This window comes from Haliotis cracherodii, unplaced genomic scaffold (assembly GCF_022045235.1).
Source record: "Haliotis cracherodii isolate W230 unplaced genomic scaffold, xgHalCrac1.p SCAF_7, whole genome shotgun sequence".
Classification (NCBI taxonomy): Eukaryota; Metazoa; Mollusca; class Gastropoda; order Lepetellida; family Haliotidae; genus Haliotis; species Haliotis cracherodii.
The window spans coordinates 62,625,613-62,653,116 of NW_027266330.1; the positions used below are offsets into that span (position 1 = coordinate 62,625,613).

At 41.7% G+C, this 27,504-nt stretch overlaps 2 protein-coding genes across 3 annotated transcripts in view; both read right to left on the reverse strand.

Annotated features, from left to right (window-relative positions):
* LOC139447581 (glycerol kinase 5-like) overlaps positions 1–12,570 on the reverse strand; it is a 69,364-nt gene extending 56,794 nt beyond the window's left edge. For both annotated transcript variants that reach the window (XM_071228989.1, XM_071228988.1), the window contains exon 1: positions 12,497–12,570. The gene's annotated coding sequence lies outside the window, so the exon portion shown is untranslated. The remainder of the gene's footprint in view (positions 1–12,496) is intronic.
* Positions 12,571–14,849: 2,279 nt separating this feature from the next.
* Positions 14,850–27,099, reverse strand: LOC139447141 (uncharacterized). The gene is made up of 9 exons (XM_071228324.1): positions 26,844–27,099; positions 24,037–24,089; positions 23,242–23,314; positions 21,590–21,743; positions 20,408–20,545; positions 18,493–19,063; positions 17,235–17,375; positions 15,980–16,202; positions 14,850–15,133 (listed from the first exon to the last, which is right to left on the reverse strand). Exons 1-9 carry the CDS (start codon positions 27,097–27,099, stop codon positions 14,850–14,852), a joined length of 1,893 nt encoding a protein of 630 aa, XP_071084425.1.
* Between the last annotated feature and the right edge of the window lie 405 nt (positions 27,100–27,504).

The following is a 27,504-nucleotide window of genomic DNA, read 5'->3' on the forward strand; positions in this document are numbered from 1 at the left end:
TGTGTTGCATGGGGGCGGCCATGTTGGTCTCCAAAAGTGTGTTGCATGGGGGCGGCCATGTTGGTCTCCAAAAGTGTGTTGCATGGGGGCGGCCATGTTGGTCTCTAAACGTAGGTTGGTCTTGAAAAGTAGGTTGGTGATATTTATATAGGGCGTGGGCGCTTTGGAAAACAGGTGTTTTACATTGGTATATTGTCACTTTCTATCTTTTTTAGAACTATTAAGATGTCCATCTACACTTTTATCGCCGAAAGTACCCTTCTGTCTCGTCTAAATTCATTGTTGAAAAGCGGAAAAAAACAGTCTCCAAACGTGTGTTCCATGGGGGCGGCCATGTTGGTCTCCAAAAGTGTGTTGCATGGGGGCGGCCATGTTGGTCTCCAAAAGTGTGTTGCATGGGGGCGGCCATGTTTGTCTCTAAACGTAGGTTGGTCTTGAAAAGTAGGTTGGTGATATTTATATAGGGCGTGGGCGCTTTGGAAAACAGGTGTTTTACATTGGTATATTGTCACTTTCTATCTTTTTTAGAACTATTAAGATGTCCATCTACACTTTTGTCGCAGAAAGTATCTTTCTATCCTGTCTAACTTAATTTTTAAAAATCTTTGAAAAATGGTCTCCAAAAGTCTGTTGGTGATGTTTATAGAAGGCGAGCATTATGGTTTTGAAAAGTAGGTTGGTGATATTTATATAGGGCGTGGAGGGTTTGGTAAACAGGACCGGAAAGGTGCTAAACTGGGGTATATTGTCACTTTCTATTTTTTATAGAGTTATTAAGATGTTCATCTACACTTTTGTCGCAGAAAGTATGCTTCTATCTTGTCTAAATTAATTTTTAAAAATCGTTGAAAAATGGTCTCCAAAAGTCTGTTGGTGATATTTATAGAAGGCGAGCATTATGGTCTCGAAAAGTAGGTTGGTGATATTTATATAGGGCGTGGAGGGTTTGGTAAACAGGACCGGAAAGGTGCTAAACTGGGGTATATTGTCACTTTCTATTTTTTATAGAGTTATTAAGATGTCCATCTACACTTTTGTCGCAGAAAGTATCCTTCTATCTTGTCTAAATTAATTTTTAAAAATCGTTGAAAAATGGTCTCCAAAAGTCTGTTGGTGATATTTATAGAAGGCGAGCATTATGGTCTCGAAATGTAGGTTGGTGATATTTATATAGGGCGTGGAGGGTTTGGAAAACAGGAACGGAAAGGTGCTACACTTGGGTATCTTGTCACTTTCTATTTTTGTTTTAATTATTAAGATATCAATCTACACTTTTGTCGCAGAAAGTATCTTTCAATCTTGTCTAAATTAATTTTTAAAAATCGTTGAAAAATGGTCTCCAAAAGTCTGTTGGTGATGTTTATAGAAGGCGAGCATTATGGTCTTGAAAAGTAGGTTGGTGATATTTATATAGGGCGTGGGCGCTTTGGAAAAAAGGTGTTTTACCGTGGTATATTGTTACTTTCTATCTTTTTTAGAACTATTAAGATGTCCATCTACACTTTTATCGCCGAAAGTTCCCTTCTGTCTCGTCTAAATTCATTGTTAAAAAGCTTTGAAAAATCGTCTCCAAACGTGGGGGCGGCCATGTTTGTCTCGAAAAGTAGGTTGGTGATATTTATATAGAGCGTGGGCGCTTTGGAAAACAGGTGTTTTATAGTGGTATCTTGTCACTTGCTATCTTTTTTAGAACTATTAAGATGTCCATATACACTTTTATCGCCGAAATTACCCTTCTGTCTCGTCTAAATTCATTGTTGAAAAGCGGTAAAAAACAGTCTCCAAACGTGTGTTGCATGGGGGCGGCCATGTTGGTCTCCAAACGTGTGTTGCATGGGGGCGGCCATGTTGGTCTCCAAACGTGTGTTGCATGGGGGCGGCCATGTTGGTCTCCAAAAGTGTGTTGCATGGGGGCGGCCATGTTGGTCTCCAAAAGTGTGTTGCATGGGGGCGGCCATGTTGGTCTCTAAACGTAGGTTGGTCTTGAAAAGTAGGTAAGTGATATTTATATAGGGCGTGGGCGCTTTGGAAAACAGGTGTTTTACATTGGTATATTGTCACTTTCTATCTTTTTTAGAACTATTAAGATGTCCATCTACACTTTTATCGCCGAAAGTACCCTTCTGTCTCGTCTAAATTCATTGTTGAAAAGCGGTAAAAAACAGTCTCCAAACGTGTGTTGCATGGGGGCGGCCATGTTGGTCTCCAAACGTGTGTTGCATGGGGGCGGCCATGTTGGTCTCCAAACGTGTGTTCCATGGGGGCGGCCATGTTGGTCTCCAAAAGTGTGTTGCATGGGGGCGGCCATGTTGGTCTCCAAAAGTGTGTTGCATGGGGGCGGCCATGTTGGTCTCTAAACGTAGGTTGGTCTTGAAAAGTAGGTTGGTGATATTTATATAGGGCGTGGGCGCTTTGGAAAACAGGTGTTTTACCGTGGTATATTGTTACTTTCTATCTTTTTTAGAACTATTAAGATGTCCATCTACACTTTTATCGCCGAAAGTTCCCTTCTGTCTCGTCTAAATTCATTGTTAAAAAGCTTTGAAAAATCGTCTCCAAACGTGGGGGCGGCCATGTTTGTCTCGAAAAGTAGGTTGGTGATATTTATATAGAGCGTGGGCGCTTTGGAAAACAGGTGTTTTATAGTGGTATCTTGTCACTTGCTATCTTTTTTAGAACTATTAAGATGTCCATATACACTTTTATCGCCGAAATTACCCTTCTGTCTCGTCTAAATTCATTGTTGAAAAGCGGTAAAAAACAGTCTCCAAACGTGTGTTGCATGGGGGCGGCCATGTTGGTCTCCAAACGTGTGTTGCATGGGGGCGGCCATGTTGGTCTCCAAAAGTGTGTTGCATGGGGGCGGCCATGTTGGTCTCCAAAAGTGTGTTGCATGGGGGCGGCCATGTTGGTCTCTAAACGTAGGTTGGTCTTGAAAAGTAGGTTGGTGATATTTATATAGGGCGTGGGCGCTTTGGAAAACAGGTGTTTTACATTGGTATATTGTCACTTTCTATCTTTTTTAGAACTATTAAGATGTCCATCTACACTTTTATCGCCGAAAGTACCCTTCTGTCTCGTCTAAATTCATTGTTGAAAAGCGGAAAAAAACAGTCTCCAAACGTGTGTTCCATGGGGGCGGCCATGTTGGTCTCCAAAAGTGTGTTGCATGGGGGCGGCCATGTTGGTCTCCAAAAGTGTGTTGCATGGGGGCGGCCATGTTTGTCTCTAAACGTAGGTTGGTCTTGAAAAGTAGGTTGGTGATATTTATATAGGGCGTGGGCGCTTTGGAAAACAGGTGTTTTACATTGGTATATTGTCACTTTCTATCTTTTTTAGAACTATTAAGATGTCCATCTACACTTTTGTCGCAGAAAGTATCTTTCTATCCTGTCTAACTTAATTTTTAAAAATCTTTGAAAAATGGTCTCCAAAAGTCTGTTGGTGATGTTTATAGAAGGCGAGCATTATGGTTTTGAAAAGTAGGTTGGTGATATTTATATAGGGCGTGGAGGGTTTGGTAAACAGGACCGGAAAGGTGCTAAACTGGGGTATATTGTCACTTTCTATTTTTTATAGAGTTATTAAGATGTTCATCTACACTTTTGTCGCAGAAAGTATGCTTCTATCTTGTCTAAATTAATTTTTAAAAATCGTTGAAAAATGGTCTCCAAAAGTCTGTTGGTGATATTTATAGAAGGCGAGCATTATGGTCTCGAAAAGTAGGTTGGTGATATTTATATAGGGCGTGGAGGGTTTGGTAAACAGGACCGGAAAGGTGCTAAACTGGGGTATATTGTCACTTTCTATTTTTTATAGAGTTATTAAGATGTCCATCTACACTTTTGTCGCAGAAAGTATCCTTCTATCTTGTCTAAATTAATTTTTAAAAATCGTTGAAAAATGGTCTCCAAAAGTCTGTTGGTGATATTTATAGAAGGCGAGCATTATGGTCTCGAAATGTAGGTTGGTGATATTTATATAGGGCGTGGAGGGTTTGGAAAACAGGAACGGAAAGGTGCTACACTTGGGTATCTTGTCACTTTCTATTTTTGTTTTAATTATTAAGATATCAATCTACACTTTTGTCGCAGAAAGTATCTTTCAATCTTGTCTAAATTAATTTTTAAAAATCGTTGAAAAATGGTCTCCAAAAGTCTGTTGGTGATGTTTATAGAAGGCGAGCATTATGGTCTTGAAAAGTAGGTTGGTGATATTTATATAGGGCGTGGGCGCTTTGGAAAACAGGTGTTTTACCGTGGTATATTGTTACTTTCTATCTTTTTTAGAACTATTAAGATGTCCATCTACACTTTTATCGCCGAAAGTTCCCTTCTGTCTCGTCTAAATTCATTGTTAAAAAGCTTTGAAAAATCGTCTCCAAACGTGGGGGCGGCCATGTTTGTCTCGAAAAGTAGGTTGGTGATATTTATATAGAGCGTGGGCGCTTTGGAAAACAGGTGTTTTATAGTGGTATCTTGTCACTTGCTATCTTTTTTAGAACTATTAAGATGTCCATATACACTTTTATCGCCGAAATTACCCTTCTGTCTCGTCTAAATTCATTGTTGAAAAGCGGTAAAAAACAGTCTCCAAACGTGTGTTGCATGGGGGCGGCCATGTTGGTCTCCAAACGTGTGTTGCATGGGGGCGGCCATGTTGGTCTCCAAAAGTGTGTTGCATGGGGGCGGCCATGTTGGTCTCCAAAAGTGTGTTGCATGGGGGCGGCCATGTTGGTCTCTAAACGTAGGTTGGTCTTGAAAAGTAGGTAAGTGATATTTATATAGGGCGTGGGCGCTTTGGAAAACAGGTGTTTTACATTGGTATATTGTCACTTTCTATCTTTTTTAGAACTATTAAGATGTCCATCTACACTTTTATCGCCGAAAGTACCCTTCTGTCTCGTCTAAATTCATTGTTGAAAAGCGGTAAAAAACAGTCTCCAAACGTGTGTTGCATGGGGGCGGCCATGTTGGTCTCCAAACGTGTGTTGCATGGGGGCGGCCATGTTGGTCTCCAAACGTGTGTTCCATGGGGGCGGCCATGTTGGTCTCCAAAAGTGTGTTGCATGGGGGCGGCCATGTTGGTCTCCAAAAGTGTGTTGCATGGGGGCGGCCATGTTGGTCTCTAAACGTAGGTTGGTCTTGAAAAGTAGGTTGGTGATATTTATATAGGGCGTGGGCGCTTTGGAAAACAGGTGTTTTACCGTGGTATATTGTTACTTTCTATCTTTTTTAGAACTATTAAGATGTCCATCTACACTTTTATCGCCGAAAGTTCCCTTCTGTCTCGTCTAAATTCATTGTTAAAAAGCTTTGAAAAATCGTCTCCAAACGTGGGGGCGGCCATGTTTGTCTCGAAAAGTAGGTTGGTGATATTTATATAGAGCGTGGGCGCTTTGGAAAACAGGTGTTTTATAGTGGTATCTTGTCACTTGCTATCTTTTTTAGAACTATTAAGATGTCCATATACACTTTTATCGCCGAAATTACCCTTCTGTCTCGTCTAAATTCATTGTTGAAAAGCGGTAAAAAACAGTCTCCAAACGTGTGTTGCATGGGGGCGGCCATGTTGGTCTCCAAACGTGTGTTGCATGGGGGCGGCCATGTTGGTCTCCAAAAGTGTGTTGCATGGGGGCGGCCATGTTGGTCTCCAAAAGTGTGTTGCATGGGGGCGGCCATGTTGGTCTCTAAACGTAGGTTGGTCTTGAAAAGTAGGTTGGTGATATTTATATAGGGCGTGGGCGCTTTGGAAAACAGGTGTTTTACATTGGTATATTGTCACTTTCTATCTTTTTTAGAACTATTAAGATGTCCATCTACACTTTTATCGCCGAAAGTACCCTTCTGTCTCGTCTAAATTCATTGTTGAAAAGCGGAAAAAAACAGTCTCCAAACGTGTGTTCCATGGGGGCGGCCATGTTGGTCTCCAAAAGTGTGTTGCATGGGGGCGGCCATGTTGGTCTCCAAAAGTGTGTTGCATGGGGGCGGCCATGTTTGTCTCTAAACGTAGGTTGGTCTTGAAAAGTAGGTTGGTGATATTTATATAGGGCGTGGGCGCTTTGGAAAACAGGTGTTTTACATTGGTATATTGTCACTTTCTATCTTTTTTAGAACTATTAAGATGTCCATCTACACTTTTGTCGCAGAAAGTATCTTTCTATCCTGTCTAACTTAATTTTTAAAAATCTTTGAAAAATGGTCTCCAAAAGTCTGTTGGTGATGTTTATAGAAGGCGAGCATTATGGTTTTGAAAAGTAGGTTGGTGATATTTATATAGGGCGTGGAGGGTTTGGTAAACAGGACCGGAAAGGTGCTAAACTGGGGTATATTGTCACTTTCTATTTTTTATAGAGTTATTAAGATGTTCATCTACACTTTTGTCGCAGAAAGTATGCTTCTATCTTGTCTAAATTAATTTTTAAAAATCGTTGAAAAATGGTCTCCAAAAGTCTGTTGGTGATATTTATAGAAGGCGAGCATTATGGTCTCGAAAAGTAGGTTGGTGATATTTATATAGGGCGTGGAGGGTTTGGTAAACAGGACCGGAAAGGTGCTAAACTGGGGTATATTGTCACTTTCTATTTTTTATAGAGTTATTAAGATGTCCATCTACACTTTTGTCGCAGAAAGTATCCTTCTATCTTGTCTAAATTAATTTTTAAAAATCGTTGAAAAATGGTCTCCAAAAGTCTGTTGGTGATATTTATAGAAGGCGAGCATTATGGTCTCGAAATGTAGGTTGGTGATATTTATATAGGGCGTGGAGGGTTTGGAAAACAGGAACGGAAAGGTGCTACACTTGGGTATCTTGTCACTTTCTATTTTTGTTTTAATTATTAAGATATCAATCTACACTTTTGTCGCAGAAAGTATCTTTCAATCTTGTCTAAATTAATTTTTAAAAATCGTTGAAAAATGGTCTCCAAAAGTCTGTTGGTGATGTTTATAGAAGGCGAGCATTATGGTCTTGAAAAGTAGGTTGGTGATATTTATATAGGGCGTGGGCGCTTTGGAAAACAGGTGTTTTACCGTGGTATATTGTTACTTTCTATCTTTTTTAGAACTATTAAGATGTCCATCTACACTTTTATCGCCGAAAGTTCCCTTCTGTCTCGTCTAAATTCATTGTTAAAAAGCTTTGAAAAATCGTCTCCAAACGTGGGGGCGGCCATGTTTGTCTCGAAAAGTAGGTTGGTGATATTTATATAGAGCGTGGGCGCTTTGGAAAACAGGTGTTTTATAGTGGTATCTTGTCACTTGCTATCTTTTTTAGAACTATTAAGATGTCCATATACACTTTTATCGCCGAAATTACCCTTCTGTCTCGTCTAAATTCATTGTTGAAAAGCGGTAAAAAACAGTCTCCAAACGTGTGTTGCATGGGGGCGGCCATGTTGGTCTCCAAACGTGTGTTGCATGGGGGCGGCCATGTTGGTCTCCAAACGTGTGTTGCATGGGGGCGGCCATGTTGGTCTCCAAAAGTGTGTTGCATGGGGGCGGCCATGTTGGTCTCCAAAAGTGTGTTGCATGGGGGCGGCCATGTTGGTCTCTAAACGTAGGTTGGTCTTGAAAAGTAGGTAAGTGATATTTATATAGGGCGTGGGCGCTTTGGAAAACAGGTGTTTTACATTGGTATATTGTCACTTTCTATCTTTTTTAGAACTATTAAGATGTCCATCTACACTTTTATCGCCGAAAGTACCCTTCTGTCTCGTCTAAATTCATTGTTGAAAAGCGGTAAAAAACAGTCTCCAAACGTGTGTTGCATGGGGGCGGCCATGTTGGTCTCCAAACGTGTGTTGCATGGGGGCGGCCATGTTGGTCTCCAAACGTGTGTTCCATGGGGGCGGCCATGTTGGTCTCCAAAAGTGTGTTGCATGGGGGCGGCCATGTTGGTCTCCAAAAGTGTGTTGCATGGGGGCGGCCATGTTTGTCTCTAAACGTAGGTTGGTCTTGAAAAGTAGGTTGGTGATATTTATATAGGGCGTGGGCGCTTTGGAAAACAGGTGTTTTACCGTGGTATATTGTTACTTTCTATCTTTTTTAGAACTATTAAGATGTCCATCTACACTTTTATCGCCGAAAGTTCCCTTCTGTCTCGTCTAAATTCATTGTTAAAAAGCTTTGAAAAATCGTCTCCAAACGTGGGGGCGGCCATGTTTGTCTCGAAAAGTAGGTTGGTGATATTTATATAGAGCGTGGGCGCTTTGGAAAACAGGTGTTTTATAGTGGTATCTTGTCACTTGCTATCTTTTTTAGAACTATTAAGATGTCCATATACACTTTTATCGCCGAAATTACCCTTCTGTCTCGTCTAAATTCATTGTTGAAAAGCGGTAAAAAACAGTCTCCAAACGTGTGTTGCATGGGGGCGGCCATGTTGGTCTCCAAACGTGTGTTGCATGGGGGCGGCCATGTTGGTCTCCAAACGTGTGTGGCATGGGGGCGGCCATGTTGGTCTCCAAACGTGTGTTGCATGGGGGCGGCCATGTTGGTCTCCAAAAGTGTGTTGCATGGGGGCGGCCATGTTTGTCTCTAAACGTAGGTTGGTCTTGAAAAGTAGGTTGGTGATATTTATAGAGGGCGTGGGCGCTTTGGAAAACAGGTGTTTTACATTGGTATATTGTCACTTTCTATCTTTTTTAGAACTATTAAGATGTCCATCTACACTTTTATCGCCGAAAGTACCCTTCTGTCTCGTCTAAATTCATTGTTGAAAAGCGGTAAAAAACAGTCTCCAAAAGTGTGTTGCATGGGGGCGGCCATGTTGGTCTCCAAACGTGTGTTGCATGGGGGCGGCCATGTTGGTCTCCAAACGTGTGTTGCATGGGGGCGGCCATGTTGGTCTCCAAAAGTGTGTTGCATGGGGGCGGCCATGTTGGTCTCCAAAAGTGTGTTGCATGGGGGCGGCCATGTTGGTCTCCAAAAGTGTGTTGCATGGGGGCGGCCATGTTGGTCTCTAAACGTAGGTTGGTCTTGAAAAGTAGGTTGGTGATATTTATATAGGGCGTGGGCGCTTTGGAAAACAGGTGTGTTGCATGGGGGCGGCCATGTTGGTCTCCAAACGTGTGTTGCATGGGGGCGGCCATGTTGGTCTCCAAACGTGTGTTGCATGGGGGCGGCCATGTTGGTCTCCAAACGTGTGTTGCATGGGGGCGGCCATGTTGGTCTCCAAAAGTGTGTTGCATGGGGGCGGCCATGTTGGTCTCCAAACGTGTGTTGCATGGGGGCGGCCGTGTTGGTCTCCAAAAGTGTGTTGCATGGGGGCGGCCATGTTTGTCTCTAAACGTAGGTTGGTCTTGAAAAGTAGGTTGGTGATATTTATATAGGGCGTGGGCGCTTTGGAAAACAGGTGTTTTACATTGGTATATTGTCACTTTCTATCTTTTTTAGAACTATTAAGATGTCCATCTACACTTTTATCGCCGAAAGTACCCTTCTGTCTCGTCTAAATTCATTGTTGAAAAGCGGAAAAAAACAGTCTCCAAACGTGTGTTCCATGGGGGCGGCCATGTTGGTCTCCAAAAGTGTGTTGCATGGGGGCGGCCATGTTGGTCTCCAAAAGTGTGTTGCATGGGGGCGGCCATGTTGGTCTCCAAAAGTGTGTTGCATGGGGGCGGCCATGTTGGTCTCTAAACGTAGGTTGGTCTTGAAAAGTAGGTTGGTGATATTTATATAGGGCGTGGGCGCTTTGGAAAACAGGTGTTTTACCGTGGTATATTGTTACTTTCTATCTTTTTTTAGAACTATTAAGATGTCCATTTACATTTTTATCGCCGAAAGTACCCTTCTGTCTCGTCTAAATTCATAGTTAAAAAGCTTTGAAAAATCGTCTCCAAACATCTGTTGATGGCGGCCATGTTTGTCTCCAAAAGTATGTATGTCTCGAAAAGTAGGTTGGTGATATTTATATAGGGCTTGGGTGCTTTGCAAAAACAGGTGTTTAAACGTGGTATATTGTCACTTTCTATCTTTTTTAGAACTATTAAGATGTCCATTTACACTTTTATCGCCGAAAGAACCCTTGTCTCGTCTAAATTCATTGTTAAAAAGCTTTGAAAAATCGTCTCCAAACGTCTTTTGATGACGGCCATTTTGGTCTCGAAAAGTAAGTATGTCTCGAAAAGTAGGTTGGTGATATTTATATAGAGCGTGGGCGCTTTGGAAAACAGGTGTTAAACCGTGGTATATTGTCACTTTCTATCTTTTTTAGAACTATTAAGATGTCGGACTACTTAAAAGGTATATGAACCTTTTGACCTGTGACCTTTTAAGCTGTGTTTCTGCGATCTGTTCCAGGATCAAAAACTGTTTTTTCAGCTCTAATACACCATTTTTCAGCCATCTGTGACTCTTGAGGTAGTTGTCCGATTTCTCTCAATGTTCGATGCCCTTGTGGGTTATATACAGACTCAAAGGTCTGAAGATTTAAGCCTAATATTTATAAATTAATTAATTAAAACTGATTTAACGTGTTGTTGACAAATAGTCCAGGGAATGCATGATATTTTGGAGTCTTTGATTTAAGTCCTAGGTCACATGGGATGGCAGCTATGTTAGATTCATGATTAAAGGTATGTTTGGAAGTAGAATTCTCATGCAGTCTAGGGTGTCTGAATGCATGGTTAACCACATTTAAAGCACGGAGTCGTGAGCCTCGGAGCTTGAGGATTGTTGGAGGGTATGGTCGGTGTGTTATTGCTAATGACCACCACGATCACGAAACGCGTTGTCGGAATTTGTTTCATCATATTTCCACAATTGGAATATTACTCTACGACATAATTTATTCTTTGATGGCCTTATTCAGCCTTATTAGATGGTTTTAGAAGTGGTATGAAAATGGCATCTGAAAGTCTGACTATTTAAATAGTGTCACATACAGACCCTGACAAAAGAATATACGAACATGTGGAAAATTAGCTCCTTTCTATTATGTATATATAAATAAAAATTTAGTAAAATACATATTTTATATATTTTATTATAACAGCATATAATGGCCAATACGTATATGTCGTGGGCGAATGGGGGCACGGGTGGCCCTGTCGTCTTAGGCGCCGGGATTCGCTGTGCAGAGTTGCGCCCCTTGGGCACGCCAGAAACCTATGATTGTGGGTTCGACTCCTCCATTATGTTTCTAGTTTTGTCAGCACCATACCCGTGCTCGTGGGTTTCACCGAAGTGGTAAACGTCTGAGACCTGCATCACTTCGCGATTTCCTCCAACATTAAGCTGACATTACAAGCGGCGTTAAACCCAACTCACTCACCGTGGGTGAACTGACACTGTAAGATGACATGGTGTTCATTGAATACATTGTCACCCTTGAATGGGGACTAGTCGGAGAAAGAATGGTGGTACACATGTATGGCATATTGGGAAATGAAAATGTAGAGACGTCCACTGTGGGTAAGATAAGAGGTGTAACCACGGTAATCTTATAAGATTACAATTTGTACTAGGAAATACTTAAAAAACAATTGCCTCAACTTCTACACACAAAATAATGATTAAAGGACGTGTTGGATGTGGTGAAAATATTGCGTTGAAAGAAAGTCGGACCCTCCTATTAGAATGGGTTTTTTCCATAAAGCAGGGTGAAAATGTGTATGATGAAAATAAATTATATTTTATTGGTTGTTAATGATATTGGGAAATATTGTACTATCTTAAATAAGAATGAAATAACAAAAACGTCCTAAATATGCAACTTGACATAAAATTGCGAAACAATAAACATATTTCTAGCCTCTAAATATACACATTAAAATTCTGACATAGATATTCCTCACCACACTAATTGGGAACAAGGAGAATTCCTAGACACGCCAAAATCGAAGACAAAATTCAGGGAACTCGTAGACAAAAGACATATGGTAGGGAAATATACTCAACTATTGATTTATTACATACAGATATTGAATTATGATGTGGCAAATGTATTTCAAAATAGTAAGTTTTAAAAGACAATAAATATTATTGCTATCATCTTGTCCCTCTCTGCTTGGATATACATGTATGTACCTATTTACAAAGGATACTGCTAATGCTTTCAAAACAAAAGTACGGTTATCCCCTACTCACCACTTACGGATTATTAATTTATTTACAAAGCGGCCTTACCATATCTTTTATTTAACACTTTTAAATTAAAAAAAAACAACAACATGCAAACGAAACACTCAGAAACATAAACGAGACAGGTATGCCGATAAGTGATAATAATAATATTGCTAAGATTACTTATCATCATTCGATCAAATTCTCTCCCGGTTTGTCTTCGAGATGGCGGTGTCTACGAATTCACCGCATCCATGTATTATAACATTTCTTGTTTGCCAGGCGACAGAGCGATAACAGCGCACATGTATCAGCCGAACGCACATAGAATAACAGTCAAACTGAGTTGTACGCGAGATACGAAGAGCTATACCACTCGATAAAAGCGGTACGCTTCCGCGGTCTCGAAAAGTGTGTAAAATAGCGACGACCTTGCATCAATCTGTGCCTTCCTGATCAGCCGATCGGATATGGGCGGGGCGACAATGTACTCTCGGCACTGTTCAGTTCCCTACAATGTCGTTAGCTGCCTAAGCGTATACCGGGATAGTATATATTAATGTGGGCGCGCTGAAAGGAGTTCAGAGTGGGATTCGCTGCGTGGAGTCTACGAGCAGGGTCAGGTAACTGTTGTCCCCCAGGCATGACGGATTTTACAAGCGCTTCGTTCTCAATTCTTAAGACGGACCCATTTCACGCAAGGCCACAAGAAACTTATTATCTGATGTTCCTCCGAATTTATAAAAAGAAATGTGAAGAATCAGGTATTTCATTCTTTAATCAAACTGATAAAATCATCTGTTTACATTTACTGATGGGGCATGGGTACATATTTATGTTTCGATGCTCATGATGTTGATCACTGGATCATGTGGTCAATGTTCAATTCGGCACAATTGATTTTGATGCTTGCCGTAAAAGACGACTATGCTTGTCGTAAGAGGCGACTAACGGGATCGGGTGGTCAGACTCGCTGACTTGGTTGATGCATGTCATATCCCAATTGCGTGTATCGAGGCTCATGATGTCAATCACTGGATTGTCTGGTCCAGACTCGATTATTTACAGACCGTCGCATATAGCTGGTAGATTGGTGAGTGTGGCGTTAAACAACAAAAAACAAACAAACATTTGGTAAGTCCAGATTACTGCAGTATCTGATAACAAAGAGTCTCTGGCCTCCTTTTTATTAATGTAATTTCTATAATTTAACAACCGTTTTCTTCTCTAAAATATGTTCATTTGAGAGACTAGAGGTTAATCTATAGTTGGGACTAATGTCGGATATAATTTTACTCGACTGAGATATCATGCCGCAGTTAAACCCCACTAAGACACAGTATACTTTCTCCAAGTCGACGAATCCTTGTTTTAGCCACTTAATCCTGAGCGCTGGGGTGGGAAACAAAAAGTACCATCTTATAACGTCTTTTGATATGACGAGGCCAGGAATCAAACCCCCAACCTTCCGCTATTTGGGCAGACGCTCAATGCACTAGACCACGGAGGTGGTCACTTATTTTCAAGAGGGACTATGGAATATGCGTCATGAGTTGAAGACACTAGTTAGTGTCATGTGGGACAAACTAAGACAATGTCTCTGTAATTTGGAGTCAACAGTTGCCAACTTTTATGCGTATATACAGAGTTGAGTGGAAGTTCTTAGATGTGTACCATGTGATCTGATGTCTAGCTGTCAAACATGAACATTTATGTGCTACGCAAAAGAAGTTAAAAACAGACCATTTTTCATATGACTATATTAGACAGATTTACTGCAGTCATATGATAATTGGGTGTTCTTTAAATTCTTTTCAGTTGTATATATGACCTCATTAAAGTGCTAATTTCAGAAGAACTCGACTGGAAACAGCTTCACTGACTTTTGTCCAGTTGAGCTAATGACAACACTAAAATATTTTGGCTGCAGCATTTAATGGAGACTGAAAAAAATATATTTTTGTTGTAGCACAGATGTGTATATACTTCTTCATATTTGTACAATATATTCATATAAAGGACATGTCCGTATAAATATAGTAATAATCTCGTACATAAATATAATAACTATGAACATAGCACAGGGTTTATCACAGGTCTCAATGGCAATAATCTTCCAAAAGCTGGCTGAACACGTCTATATGCCCTTTTCTAAATAATACCATAAGGCTTTAGGATTCTTATCAACAGATAGCTACTGTCATTGACTAGCACCATGTTTCATGGACTTGCACACCATGTTTCATGGACTCTCAAACCATGTTTCATGGACTTGCATACCACGATGGACTTGCACACCATGTTTCATGGACTTGCATACCACAATGGACTTGCACACCATGTTTCATGGACTTGCATACCACGATGGACTTGTATACCATGTTTCTTGGACTTGCATACCACGTTTCATGGACTTGCACACCATGTTTCATGCACTTGCACATCACGTTTCATGGACTTGCATACCACGTTTCATGGACTTGCACACCATGTTTCATGGACTTGCACACCATGTTTCATGGACTTGCACACCATGTTTCATGGAGTCAGCAGGTTTCAATCAAGTCACAGAAGAGGTTTCAATAACACACATCTGCACACTGTATCACATCCAGTCAACACCAGACTTCATTCACAACCTTAACAGCACTGCATCACTTACAATAATCTCAAGTGTGGAAACCAAACAATTTGTCAAAATCTACCAGGTACTGTGTTGAGATACACAGTTCCTGAAACAATATCAAAGACATTTATCACAGATGTCCAAGTCGTATCGCGCCTCTATCCCAGAGCGTTCTCCAGCTGCAGCAGCTGAATGACCATCGGCATGTACAGGATCTTCTTTCCTGCCTTCTCCCTCAAGACCTTGAAGTCAGTGGCTGACTTGGCGCTGTCCAACACGAGACTGTACAAGTGCTGGAACGACTGGGCCCCCAGCTGTTCCTGCAGGTAGGAGGTCAAGGTCACCACAGCTTTGCGTGTGCTACCATGATTGGCGATGACGGACTCGTACAGGACTTGAAGTTGTTTCATGGAGGAGCTGGAAACAGCTGATGTCGGAGAGTCTGAAAACACAACGTGAGTCAAAGGCTGAGACAAGTATTGAGAGAGTGAGTTTTTATATGACAGCGTGTCAGTTTGATGGGGGAGAGGGGGAGAGGAGAAAGGGAGAGGGAGTCTGAAGTGATACAGGTCTTGGACAATTACCACTTGTGTGAAACCCATGAGCACAAGTTTGGTGCGGACAGAGCAAGAAATATACATATATATCCTGGCATGCCCAAGGGGTGCAACTCTGTCAGTGTCACCATGTCATCCTAGCAGATCAGTTTAAAGGACAAGTGAAAATTAAATTTAAATTAATTTTTTTTATATTACCCTGCAAACACAAATTGCATATTACAGGATCAAAAATTAACTGAATTACAATATTTGTTTCTTGCAATATTCCAGCAATATGATGATCATTATTTGCTTAAACTAAGCCAAAATGACCCAGGTACTTTAGTTTCAACTCCCTCCAGTACAGTGTGTAATATACATGATATAGAATGGCAGATTTGATAAAACTCTACAAATGATTTTCAGCACCAAGTAAATAACTTCTGTTAAAGCAGGGCAAAACATGTGAATGTGTCACAGAGGCCACTAAACTAAAAAAGTTTGGGGGTTTGTCTCAAAACTTAAATGAAGTTTTTATCCACCATCAAACTTTTGAACTGGTCCCTGAGTATGAGCAATGCAGGTCTCAAGACGTTTACCACTTTGGTGAAACCCACGAGCACGGATATGGTGCTGACAAATCCAGAAACATAATCAGGGGACACAACTATACACAGCGAATCACGGCGCCTTAGACAACTGGGACACCCGTGTCCCCCCTCCCCCCTGTGTATGAAGAAAGTGCACACCCTGTGGAGGAGTCTCGGCCACCGTCATGCTGTCTATCTTGTAGGTGAGCGAGCTGATGGAGCTGGTGGGCCTGCTGGAGCAGACACTCATAGGGGTGTGCCCGGAGTCAAACACGTCGTCGTCGGTGGTGTAGCTGACGGACGATGCTGCAGTCGCGGGAGACTCACACTCAGACTGGGAGTTCAGGTAAACTCGGTACAGGTTCATTGTCGGTGGCGGGCCCTGTGAAGAGATGGACATGCTACCCACTGAATGAATTGGGTTAATTAAGAGATAAACCAACTGTAATTTGAAATTTGAGGTAGTCTAACTGTAGATTTGATACCTCTAAATGTAAATTGGAATTGTTGATGACGTGGCCCTGACATAAGTTGTCTGTGTGTTTTACTTAATTTTATGTGTTCTGAAATAGTTTTGTTTGTTTGTTGTTTAACTCCGCACTCAGCAATATTCCAGCTATATGACAGCAGTCTGTAAATAATGGGGGACAAGACAATACAGTGATTGACATTATGAGCATCGATACATGCAATTGGAATACAATAACATGCATCATCTGAGTCAGCAAGCCTGACCACCCGATCCCGTTAGTGGCCTCTTACAACAAGCATGGGTTGCTGAATACCAATTCTTACCCGGATCTTCACGGGGATTGTTGATCAGAGGGAAAGTGGTCCACAGTGTAGATCTTCACAGGTCTACTGGTACCAATACAAGTAGGAGTGTAACTATATATCAAGCTATTGATGTATTGTAGTTGTTTGCTCTACAATATGTACAATATCGATGAGAATTAAGAAATACCAATAGTACTGCCTATGCAATAATCGATAGTTTTGATTAGTTATAAATAATACAAGCAAATTTCAAACCTGCCTGGGTGTCAGCCAGCAAGGATTACAGTGAGTGAGTGAGTGAGTGAGTGAGGTTTAATGCCACTTTGAACAGTATTCCAGTTATATCACGGCGTGTCAGCTTAATGTGGGAGGAAAGCCCGAAGTGATGCAGGTCTCAGACGTTAACCACTTCTGTGAAACCCACGAACACGGGTATGGTGCTGACAAACCTAGAAACATAATCAGGGCAAACCGGGATTCAAACCTACGATCATAGGTTTCTGGCGTGCCCATGGGACGCAACTCTGCACAGCCAAACGCGGCACCTTAGATGACTGGGCCATCCATGCCCCCAGTGACCGGGAAGAGCTCCATGGACAGCAAGGGTCCGCTACTGTTTGGTCTAAGTGGTACTCACGTTCTTTGCCTTGGGGACGCGTTTCGGAACCTGACAGGACATGATCTCCCTCTGCGTCTTGACGAGGGAGTTGATGGCGGGAGTGAAGAGGGAGTGGCGCCGCAAGACGCGGCCCCCCTTGTACATCGACGGGATGTTCTCCTGGGGAGGAGACAACTAATGAAACATTTTCCATATTTCTAAATCAGCCTGAGAAGTTTGTGTTTAGTTCAGACTAGACCAGATGACTTATGTAAATCTAATTGGTTGCTTTGGTTTGTTGTTTTACGCCGCACTCAGCAATATTCAAACTATATGGCGGCGGTCTGTAAATAATTGAGTCAGGACCAGACAATCCTGTGATTGACATCATGAGCATCAATCCATGCAATTGGGATACAGTGACATCTACCAAGTCAGCGAGACTGACCACCCGTTAGTTGTCTTTTACGGCAAGCATGGGTTGCTGGCTGTGGGTTTAAGCAACCTATAGAACCAGTAGTGTCATTGAAGACAGAGCTGACATGATCTCAACGTCCTTATACTTTCAACACTTGCCAAAACTGAAATGTCACATTGAAAGATTAAATATGAAATGCCTTCTAAGCCAAACAGTAACATCACACACTTGTTTACAACAATGACAACAGTCATACAACACGGTGATAGGGACCGTACCCAGAACCCCACTTGGGCCATGAGGTCTAGCACAATGTCTTACGATGGGCGACGCCAGAAAGGGGAGACGAGTGAGAGAGAGAGAGAGAGAGAGAGAGAGAGAGAGAGAGAGAGAGTGAGTGAGTGAGTTGGGTTTAACGCTGCTTTTAACAGTATTCCAGTTATATCGTGGCCTGTCAGCTTAATGTGGGAGAAAAGCCCGAAGTGATGCAGGTCTCAGATGTTTACCACTTCGGTAAAAACCCACGAGCACGGGTATGGTGCTGACAAACATGGAAACATAATCGGGGCGAACCGGGATTCGAACCCACAATCATAGGTTTCTGGCGTGCCCAAGGGACAACACTGCACAGCAGATCGCGGCTCCTTAGGCGACTGGGCCACCCGTGCCCCAGGAGACACCAGAAAGGGGCTCCGCACACTGTACCATGTTGCGATTCAGCTAAGACTTTAATCACAAGGCTACATGGCTGACAGACTTGTCCAAAGATATCAAGGCCGAAGAGAAAGGATAGGATAGGTTGGTAGTCCTGCAACAAGATTTGCAGGATCAAGAAAGTTATAGGGTTAATATGGTTACCATGGAATGAACAGTCCTCACCTTATTTTCTAAAATAATCTTTTTTTGATCTGGTTTATTATAAACAGGAATACGGTCTGCATGTTTCGACTTTGGTGGATTTTTCTCCGGTGTTTTTGCTTCTGGGCTACTTGTTTCCTCCATTATGCAAGGGGAAATAACTCTGCCGTTAAAGATTCGAGCAGGGTGACAACTTGAAGCACGCATATCAGAGAAATGTGATATAGCTGGAGCAGACGCTCTCCTGCCCGTCACTCTGACCTTGACCTTCGGTATTGAATCTCGCCTCAGACCAACCCGTATCAAAGGGGAGACAACTCCCTCCATTTTTTTCTCCATACGACATGGCTTTTCAATGTTTCTGGGTACACTTGGAGGATCGACTTTGTCCTTGCAGGATTTGGGCAGAGGAGGATCACACTCAGGGGTGGATTCAGTAATGCTGCGTTTTCTTTCGATATGACCTTTGAGAAGTTGCTCAATGTAGGGCTGGAGGTTAGGTACGGTCAACAGCTGTTCAGCAGACGGACGCTTGTCAGGATTGGGGCTGAGCAGAACGCTGACCAGGTCTTCAATCAGGGGGCCGTAGTGCCTTAAAAAGAAATCAAAGGACATCAACCGTACTGAATATTTCAAAAACTATTGGACAATGCACTATAAGTACATTGAAACTTTCAGAAAAAGGTATAATAAGGACAAGCTAAATCGACAGATCCTAACAGTTGTTTTCTAACATCGACAATGAACTAAACAAAGATGAAATATGAATGTTCCGTCTGTTGTGATGTGATAGACTTAATCCCACTTTTCAACTTTTCCATTTCATGGTAGATGCTAAAAGGTTGTGGTAAAATAAAATATGAAAATCTAGAAGTCATACCAGTTGATCCCTGTCGTCAGGACATATTACCATTGGTATTCCAAGTTGTTACCATTCTATTTTCAGGTTCTCACTGTAAATGTTTCTGAAATACTGACATGTCCTGGCATCCAGTGTCTGAAATTATCAACTGATTTGTAAAATTACCGTCAGGATAGACAAAATTTATTCCAACCTGCCTGATCATCTAATTAAAAAATGCATCACTTTGTATTCATTGACAGTCAGTGTAGACTTGATGTTTTAAGAAAACATTTTCTTTACATTTGTCCATCAAGTCCAGCATGTTTTGTTTGTTTGTTGTTAACGACGCACTCAGTTAATATTTAAGCTATGATGGCAATTTGTATTATATAAATCAAATCTGGACCAGACAATCCAGTGATTGACACATTGAGCATCAATCCATGCAATTGGGATATGACAACATGTAGGCCTATTCGACCCCAGATCTTCACAAGTCAAATCCAGCATTCACTGTCAAGATGTTAATTTCAGACAATGGCAGCTCCTGTCTACAACACCTTGATACGAACGTGTAAACCCTGATATGTACGAGTACACCCTGATACGTACGTGTACACCCTGATACGTACGTGTAGACCCTGATACGAACGTGTAAACCCTGATATGTACGAGTACACCCTGATACGTACGTGTAGACCCTGATATGTACGTGTAAACCCTGATATGTACGAGTACACCCTGATACGTACGTGTAGACCCTGATACGTACGTGTAGACCCTGATACGTACGTGTAAACCCTGATACGAACGTGTAAACCCTGATACGTACGTGTACACCCTGATACGTACGTGTAGACCCTGATACGAACGTGTAAACCCTGATATGTACGAGTACACCCTGATACGTACGTGTAGACCCTGATATGTACGTGTAAACCCTGATATGTACGAGTACACCCTGATACGTACGTGTAGACCCTGATACGTACCTGTAGACCCTGATATGTACGTGTAAACCCTGATACCAACGTGTAAACCCTGATACGTACGAGTACACCCTGATACGTACGAGTACACCCTGATACATACGTGGGAACTGGCTGATATTTTGCCTCCACAATTTTCAAGACGAGGGACGTGAGGTTGGGGGCATCAAATGGCACTCGCAGACAGCAGAGCTCGTACAGGATACAGCCAAGGGCCCACAGGTCACTCTTGTGATTGTAGCTGGAGGTGGGTCAGGAAACAATTAGAGATGTTGGTAACCATGGCAACTAATTAGTTAAATTCCCCGCCATATCAAGTCATGGAGTTCCAAGGATAACTTCAGTTATTATTTGTTGCTTAACGCCCCACTCAGCAATATTCCAGTTCTATGACGACGGTCTGTAAATAATCAAGTCTGGACCAGGCAATTCAGTGATATTCTAAAGCAGAGATTCACGCCATTAGACACTTTGACATGCTATCAGTCTAGTCATTGAGTCTAACCACCTGATCCTCATGACAGCAGAGGTTACCGGGGACCCATCATAACACAGACGTACTACGCGGATTCAAACATTGTACCCAGTTTGGGATTCAAACCCAGGACTTGGCAATATGCAGGGTTAGAACTAAAGCCTTACTAGCCCAGGTAAAGATAAAATGCCCTTGTAATGTAAACTTCATGGGGAAATAAGGACATTTGTACTAGCCCACTTGAATTTGTACTAGCGCCCGGCCAGCAGGCTAGTGTCTAGTTCTATCCCTGGCCAGTGGGCTAGTGTTTAGTTCTAACACTGGCCAGCGGGCTAGTGTTTAGTTCTAACCCTGGCCAGCGGGCTAGTGTTTAGATCTAACCCTGGGCATGATCCCATTTTAACCACAAAACAATGCAGGTGAGTGAATGTTGTCTTACACTGTGGTTAGCCATATCATAGATCTCGTACAAGCATGGGTTTGTGACCTAGTCACAACCTGAGTTCCACATGGCGGGAAATAGCAGGGACAGAACTCCTAATAGCCACTGGTGGCGCTACGATCAAGCATAATAATTCCAGCCTAGTCTCGGCAAGGGTGGAAACTGAACTCTTACAGATGGAAGATTGAAGATGGAATATCTGGGTAGCAATCAATGCTTGAACCATGTAGCCCTTGTTAAATGTCCCTTGGAATGTAGGAGGCAAATTAACTGAAAATGATGTGTGGGGGCTGGTGAACGTACAAGTTATTGTCAGGCAGAGTTATTGTCAGGCAGAGTTATTGCCCGGTTTTGTTTTAGAAGGATACGGTCGTTTCTGACAGATCTCGGGGCTGAGGTAGAAAGGCGTGCCGATCGTGGTCACGGCGTGGTCCATGGTATTCTGCAGGATGCGGGAGATGCCGAAGTCACCAAGCTTCACGATGTTCTGGCTGGTCAGGAACACGTTCTGCGGTTTCAGGTCTGTCAAGGAAGATTAGAGAAGCTATGACACTCCATACTCCATATTCCCACAGTTACACGACACACAAAGAAACTATTTCTTCATAATTTTGCGGCCTAGTATGCTTGCTTGTTGTTTAATGCCGCACTCAGCAATATTCCAGCTTATACCGGAGTCCAAACCAGACAATCCAGTGGTTGATATTGTGATCAATTCTTTACACTGTTGAGTTACACAGGGATGGGAATGGGTTATTTTCCTTTTCAGCTGAAATGTCTTTTCAAAAGAGCGTGGTCCATAATTTTAGGGTGTTTATAGGGTGTTCATCGGAATTTAACAAATTTGTGTTCACTAAAATTTGCAGATCTGTGGAAGATTCTCATCCCTGGTTACAATGACACGCAATAAACTAAGTCCATAAAATCGTCTTGCGACAAGCATAGGTTACTAATGACAACGTCTAACCCAGAATCCCCTCAGTGTGTGTGACACACTGCAACGTTAGTAAGCAGGGCTTAACCTTGACTTCTGTTCAGTGAGTGAGTATTGTTTTACACCACTTTTAGCAATATTACAGCAATATCACGGCGAGGGACACCAGAAATGGGCTCCACACATTGTACCCATGTCAGGAATCGAACCCGGGTCTTCGGCGCGAAGAGTGAACACTTTAACCTCTAGGCTACCTCACCACCCGGACTTGTATATTGAGTACCCGATTCACATTTTAGTCAGCTGTTACAAGCATGAAGAAAATCAGCTCGGTTGTTATAACACTGACGTATAAGTTTGAAATAACAAGTTTGTATTTCAAAAGTTAGCTAAACTTTCTTTCGCTCTCAGTTACGGATTTTGTGTCTAAACATTCAGGTCGTTCGGTCAGAATTTAAAATTACATAAATTCAATTTCATATACTTTTTTTGGTTTCCTCAAAATGTTTTGAAGGAGGGGAAAAAACAGAAGAGAACAATTGAGTTAAAAGATCATAAATTTCGTGGTTTGTGCTGACAGCCTGAAATGTTTATATACGAAAGATATATTTTTCCAGAATTTAATTGCCCATAATTAAGGGTGCATATAACACACGAGTGTGTATTATACAAGAATGAAGAAGTCTGTGTACATTGATCAGTTGGAAGGGGTGCTAGCCAATATATTAGCAAATATCGCCTTGGGCGCTTATTAGAGCGGGGCGCTTATTACATCGAATACGGTAATAGATTCTTGAATCTACACTTTCCAAAATCTACTGTTTCCACTTCTTCAAAACTTACACAAGCACAGACAGCAGACAAGATGCCCTTCAATTTATTTATTTTTATTTGTTATCATTTTACTTATTTCTGGTTGGTGGAATAAAAAATCCACTGCTTTAAATTCTAACTAAATCTTAATTTTGAACATTTCAATTTTCAGGTGTTGCAGGTTCACAAACAAAGTATTAAAAAAAGTCTGGCCTCAATAACCAATGTGAAAACACAGTTTGAGGCAGGTCTTCCATGACGGTTTGTGCTCACCTCGATGGAGAATATTCTTCCCATGAATGTACTTCAGAGCAAAAGCGATCTGAACAAACCAATCAAACACAATCTGAAACAGAATATAATTTGTATCTAATTAAACATGATTATGACATGTAAAGCAATCAACCATACGTCTTAGATCGGTCTTTCAAATGGTTTGTTTGTTAAATGCCACGCAATATTCAAGCTATATGATGGCAATCTGGAAATAAACAGGTCTGGACCAGACAATACAGTGATTGATACTGTAGCAACGATCCACACCGTCAGGGAACGCTGACACGCATTCAGCCAAGTCACTGAGCCTGAAGCTTCCGACATGCATGGAATGCTGAAGACCAATTCCAACACAGATCTTTACAAGGACCTTCTACATGAGTGAGCTGGGTTTAACGCTGCTTTTAACAGTATTCAAGTTTCCAGTTATATCACGGCGTGTCAGCTTAACGTGAGAGGAAAACCTGATGTGATGCAGGTCTCAGACGGATACCACTTCGGTAAAACCAACGAGCACGGGTATGGTGCTGACAAACCTAGAAATATAATCGGGGCGAACCGGGATTCAAACCCACGATGATAGGTTTCTGGTGTGCCCAAGGGACGCAACTCTTCACAGCGAATCGCGGCGCCTTAGATGACTGGGCCAGCTGTGACTCCTATCAAATTAAAAAACCTTGTTCTAAGTATCAATCTAAAGGACCTAGATGAAATTGACGTTAATTTGGCATTTGGTTACTTGGGAAATCTTCAGAAGTGATCATCAAAACTTATTGTTATCCAGGCACTTACTTCTTTGGAGAAATGAATTCCTTTTTGATCTTGTATTTTCTTTTGTAGGTCTCCTGAAACAAATAAAACTCAACGATGCAAGTTTTCGTGAGATGAAAATGAAAAAAGGACAGGATTAAGTTGACTTCAACTTGAAGAATAAACTTTGGATAACAACGTCTATATTGTTTGTGATGACATTTCAGAGTAACTTCATCCCTTCATCAGAGCGACAAGGGGAAAGAAGCAGCCCTGAAACATCATTACAGTGAGTGAGTGAGTGAGGGGAGTATGGTTTTACGCCGCTTTTAGCAATATTCCTGCAATATCACGGCGGTGGACACCAGAAATGGCCTTCATTGTACCCATGTCTGGAATCGAACCCGGGTCTTTGGCGTGACGAGCAAACGCTTTAACCACTAGGCTACACGACCACCCCGAGTGAGTGAGTGAGTTGGGGTTAAAGCCGCTTTTAAGAGTATTTGAGTTACATCACAGCGTGTCAGCTTAATGTGGGAGGAAAGCCCGAAGTGATGCAGCAGGTCTCGGGAATTTACCACTTCGGTGAAACACACGAGCACAGGTATGGTGCTGACAAACCTAACAACATAATTGGGGCAAACTGGGATTCGAACCCACAATCATAGGTTTCTGGTGTGCCAAAGGGACACAACTCTGCACAGTGAATCGCAGCGCCTTAGACGACTGGGCCACCCGTGCCCCCCAACTTCTAAATGTCTATCAAAGACTTTTGTCAGAACAAATAGCTCCATGGATCAAAATACTGTAGCAAAGAAACCGCAGGACCTATTGGAACATTGTTAAATAGATACACTACATCAAGGCTGATGAATAGGGTAGGGTATGTGATGGTCCCCATATTCTGTTGACAGTCTGATACGAATAATATGACCGTATTACCTAGTAGAACAAGTGGTTTGGCCAAGTTTTGTGTGTTTGTTGTTTAATGCCACACTCAACAATATTCCTGCTATATGAAGGCAGTCTGTAAATAATTGAGTCTGGACCAGACAATCCAGTGATTGACTTGAGCATCGATCCACTAATTGGGATATGATGACATGCATCACCCAAGTCAGGTCCATACCCCCTGGAACCCCCCCTCTGAATCCACCTATGTTGTGTCTCTAGTTTAATATAGGGACCCCCGACTGCTTCACTTATAACAGTTGGGTTATGACAGATCCACTGGCTTTCATCACCTCTATGTGGTCTAGCAATTCTCAACATAGGGTTAGTGTACAATTTACACTACCGTATTTTAGTATAGTGCGCACTCATGTATAATGCGCACTCCCCTCTAGCGGATTCAGTATTTTGGAGAAAAAGAATTCGAATGTCAAGCACAGAAGAAAAATACACCGTTCATCTACCCCTTCAGCGAATTCCGGCAAACGAACGGGTGATGAAAAACTTGGTCAGTACAAATTTGAAAGGCCTCTGACTCAATAGCGGTAATCTGACCGTGGTTGCTGTTAATAACGATGAGTTAGGCAATCTTCTGATCGCTTCACACACAATTTCGTCGAAATTAATTCAAACAATATTAAAAGGAATTTTGAATAAAATTAATGAACTAAGTTACATACATAAGACCAGATATACAAAGAACACTTTTTATAGCCAGACAGTGTAATTACATGATAAATTTGCATACGTCAGTATGGATTTGTTGAGATGGTATTACCGGTGTTACGTGCTCACGGTAATATCTTTCCATGGGGAAAAAACCATCAAAACTCATTATTTCGTGTATAATGCACACCCCCTTCTACACAGCTGTGTTTTTTGGAAAAAAAGTGCGCACTATACTCAAGAAAATACGGTAAACATGCCAAATGAAATAGGACCCCTAGGTCAAGTGCACTACGCCAATATAAACTTTTTTTGGATTATAGAACAATCAGTCAATGATGCATACTGGATGCATCCAAGCATGAACTCCGGCATGAAAGAATCTGTTCACCACCCAAAAATATCAAAATATAGACAAGGGAGATGGTTCAATGGAATTACAACTTCTTTATTACAATGATAACAGTGTTAGTATCTACACAAATGTTGCATTTATTGTTTGTTTGTTGTTTAATGCCAGACTATGCAATATTACAGCTATATGGCCGCGTTCTGTATATAATCAATTCTGAACCAGACAATCCAGTTATTGACATCATGAGCATTGATCTTCGTATTTGGGATCGATGACATGCATCAACCAAGTCAGTGAGCCTGTGTTCCTGATCCCGTTAGTCGTCTCTTACAACATGCATGGGTTGTTGAAGACCTATTCTACCCCGGAATCTTCAAACGTGTGCGTTAATATAATAAAGTATTTCCATTGAACTATCTCTCTTGTTCATCATATCACAATCAAAATGCCACTTCAAAAATAATATCATATCTCAAGAAAAACTATTTTTTATCTCAACTGATCTCAATTTTTTATCTTTCTATAGGGTTAGGCTAGTTGTGTAGAACAGGTTACGCCCATTTCTACGCTTAACCCATGAATCTTGAAATGGAAACAGTGGCGAACACAATCTGTAAGAGCCTCCGATTGCGTGCATTACATGAAGCTACTGGAGCCACACAGGTTAGTTCTGCCTCAACCACAGCCGATGTGTTGACTGACCGTCAAGTCGTTACACAGCAACGCGTGATGCAGCCTTTTGCAGGCCAATGTATTGACTGCCGCCATGTGTCAGGACGCCGTCGCGGCTCTCGGCTAACTCAGCCACACCAGGCGCTAAATGACATGTGCGAAAGTGCTTCCCGTAAAACTCACCACCCTACAAGCGTGAACTAACCTCCATCGGCATACTCCATCACTATCTTGAGGCATTTTTCTTCCACAAATGTTTCTCGATACTTCACAACATTCACATGTCGACACTTAGCAAGAACAGTCACTTCAACCAACGCTTGGTCAACTTCTTTTTCTGATAGTGACGTCAATTTGATTTCTTTCAGGACACTTTTCAATTGATCTTTATTTGTGACAAGCCATGCTTGGCCAAAACTGCCAGATCCGAGCAGACAGAGCTTTTCGTACTTTCCCGCCATCTTGTCAGAGGTCCTGTGGTTGACTGGGATCCCTACTACCTGAGACAGCCGGTGACCGATTTGTCGTAGGCTACGATTGGACGACACAAAACATCGCATCCATTGGTCCTCTGTGTCGAATGAAAATCTTAACAAATTTAAGGAAAGTTTTTTGGCAACAAAGCAGTTATTTCATTATATCAGGAAATGTATTTTTTGGGTATACCTTCTAACACTTGAGCAGGGGAGTTGTTTGGTCTGCAATGTCACCAACGGATAGTTTTTCACCTGCTTATAAATGTCAGAGGCATGTGTTTTGACAAAACTTGAATGACAGGTTGCTTGAAAAACAATTCTTTGAGCGAAACCTTAGAATTATACAATATTATATTTTTAAAACTTCCTGTGAAGCGAACTTTATACCTT

Excerpts from the sequence above, each read along its gene's own strand:
- LOC139447141 (XM_071228324.1), bottom strand. The coding sequence starts at position 27,099 with ATGGCGGGAAAGTACGAAAAGCTCTGTCTGCTCGGATCTGGCAGTTTT. Across the intron at positions 19,064-20,407 it reads AAATATCAGCCAGTTCCCAC|GCACTACGGCCCCCTGATTG; the intron begins GTATGTATCAGG and ends TTTCTTTTTAAG. Across the intron at positions 16,203-17,234 it reads GCGTCCCCAAGGCAAAGAAC|GGCCCGCCACCGACAATGAA; the intron begins GTGAGTACCACT and ends ATCTCTTCACAG.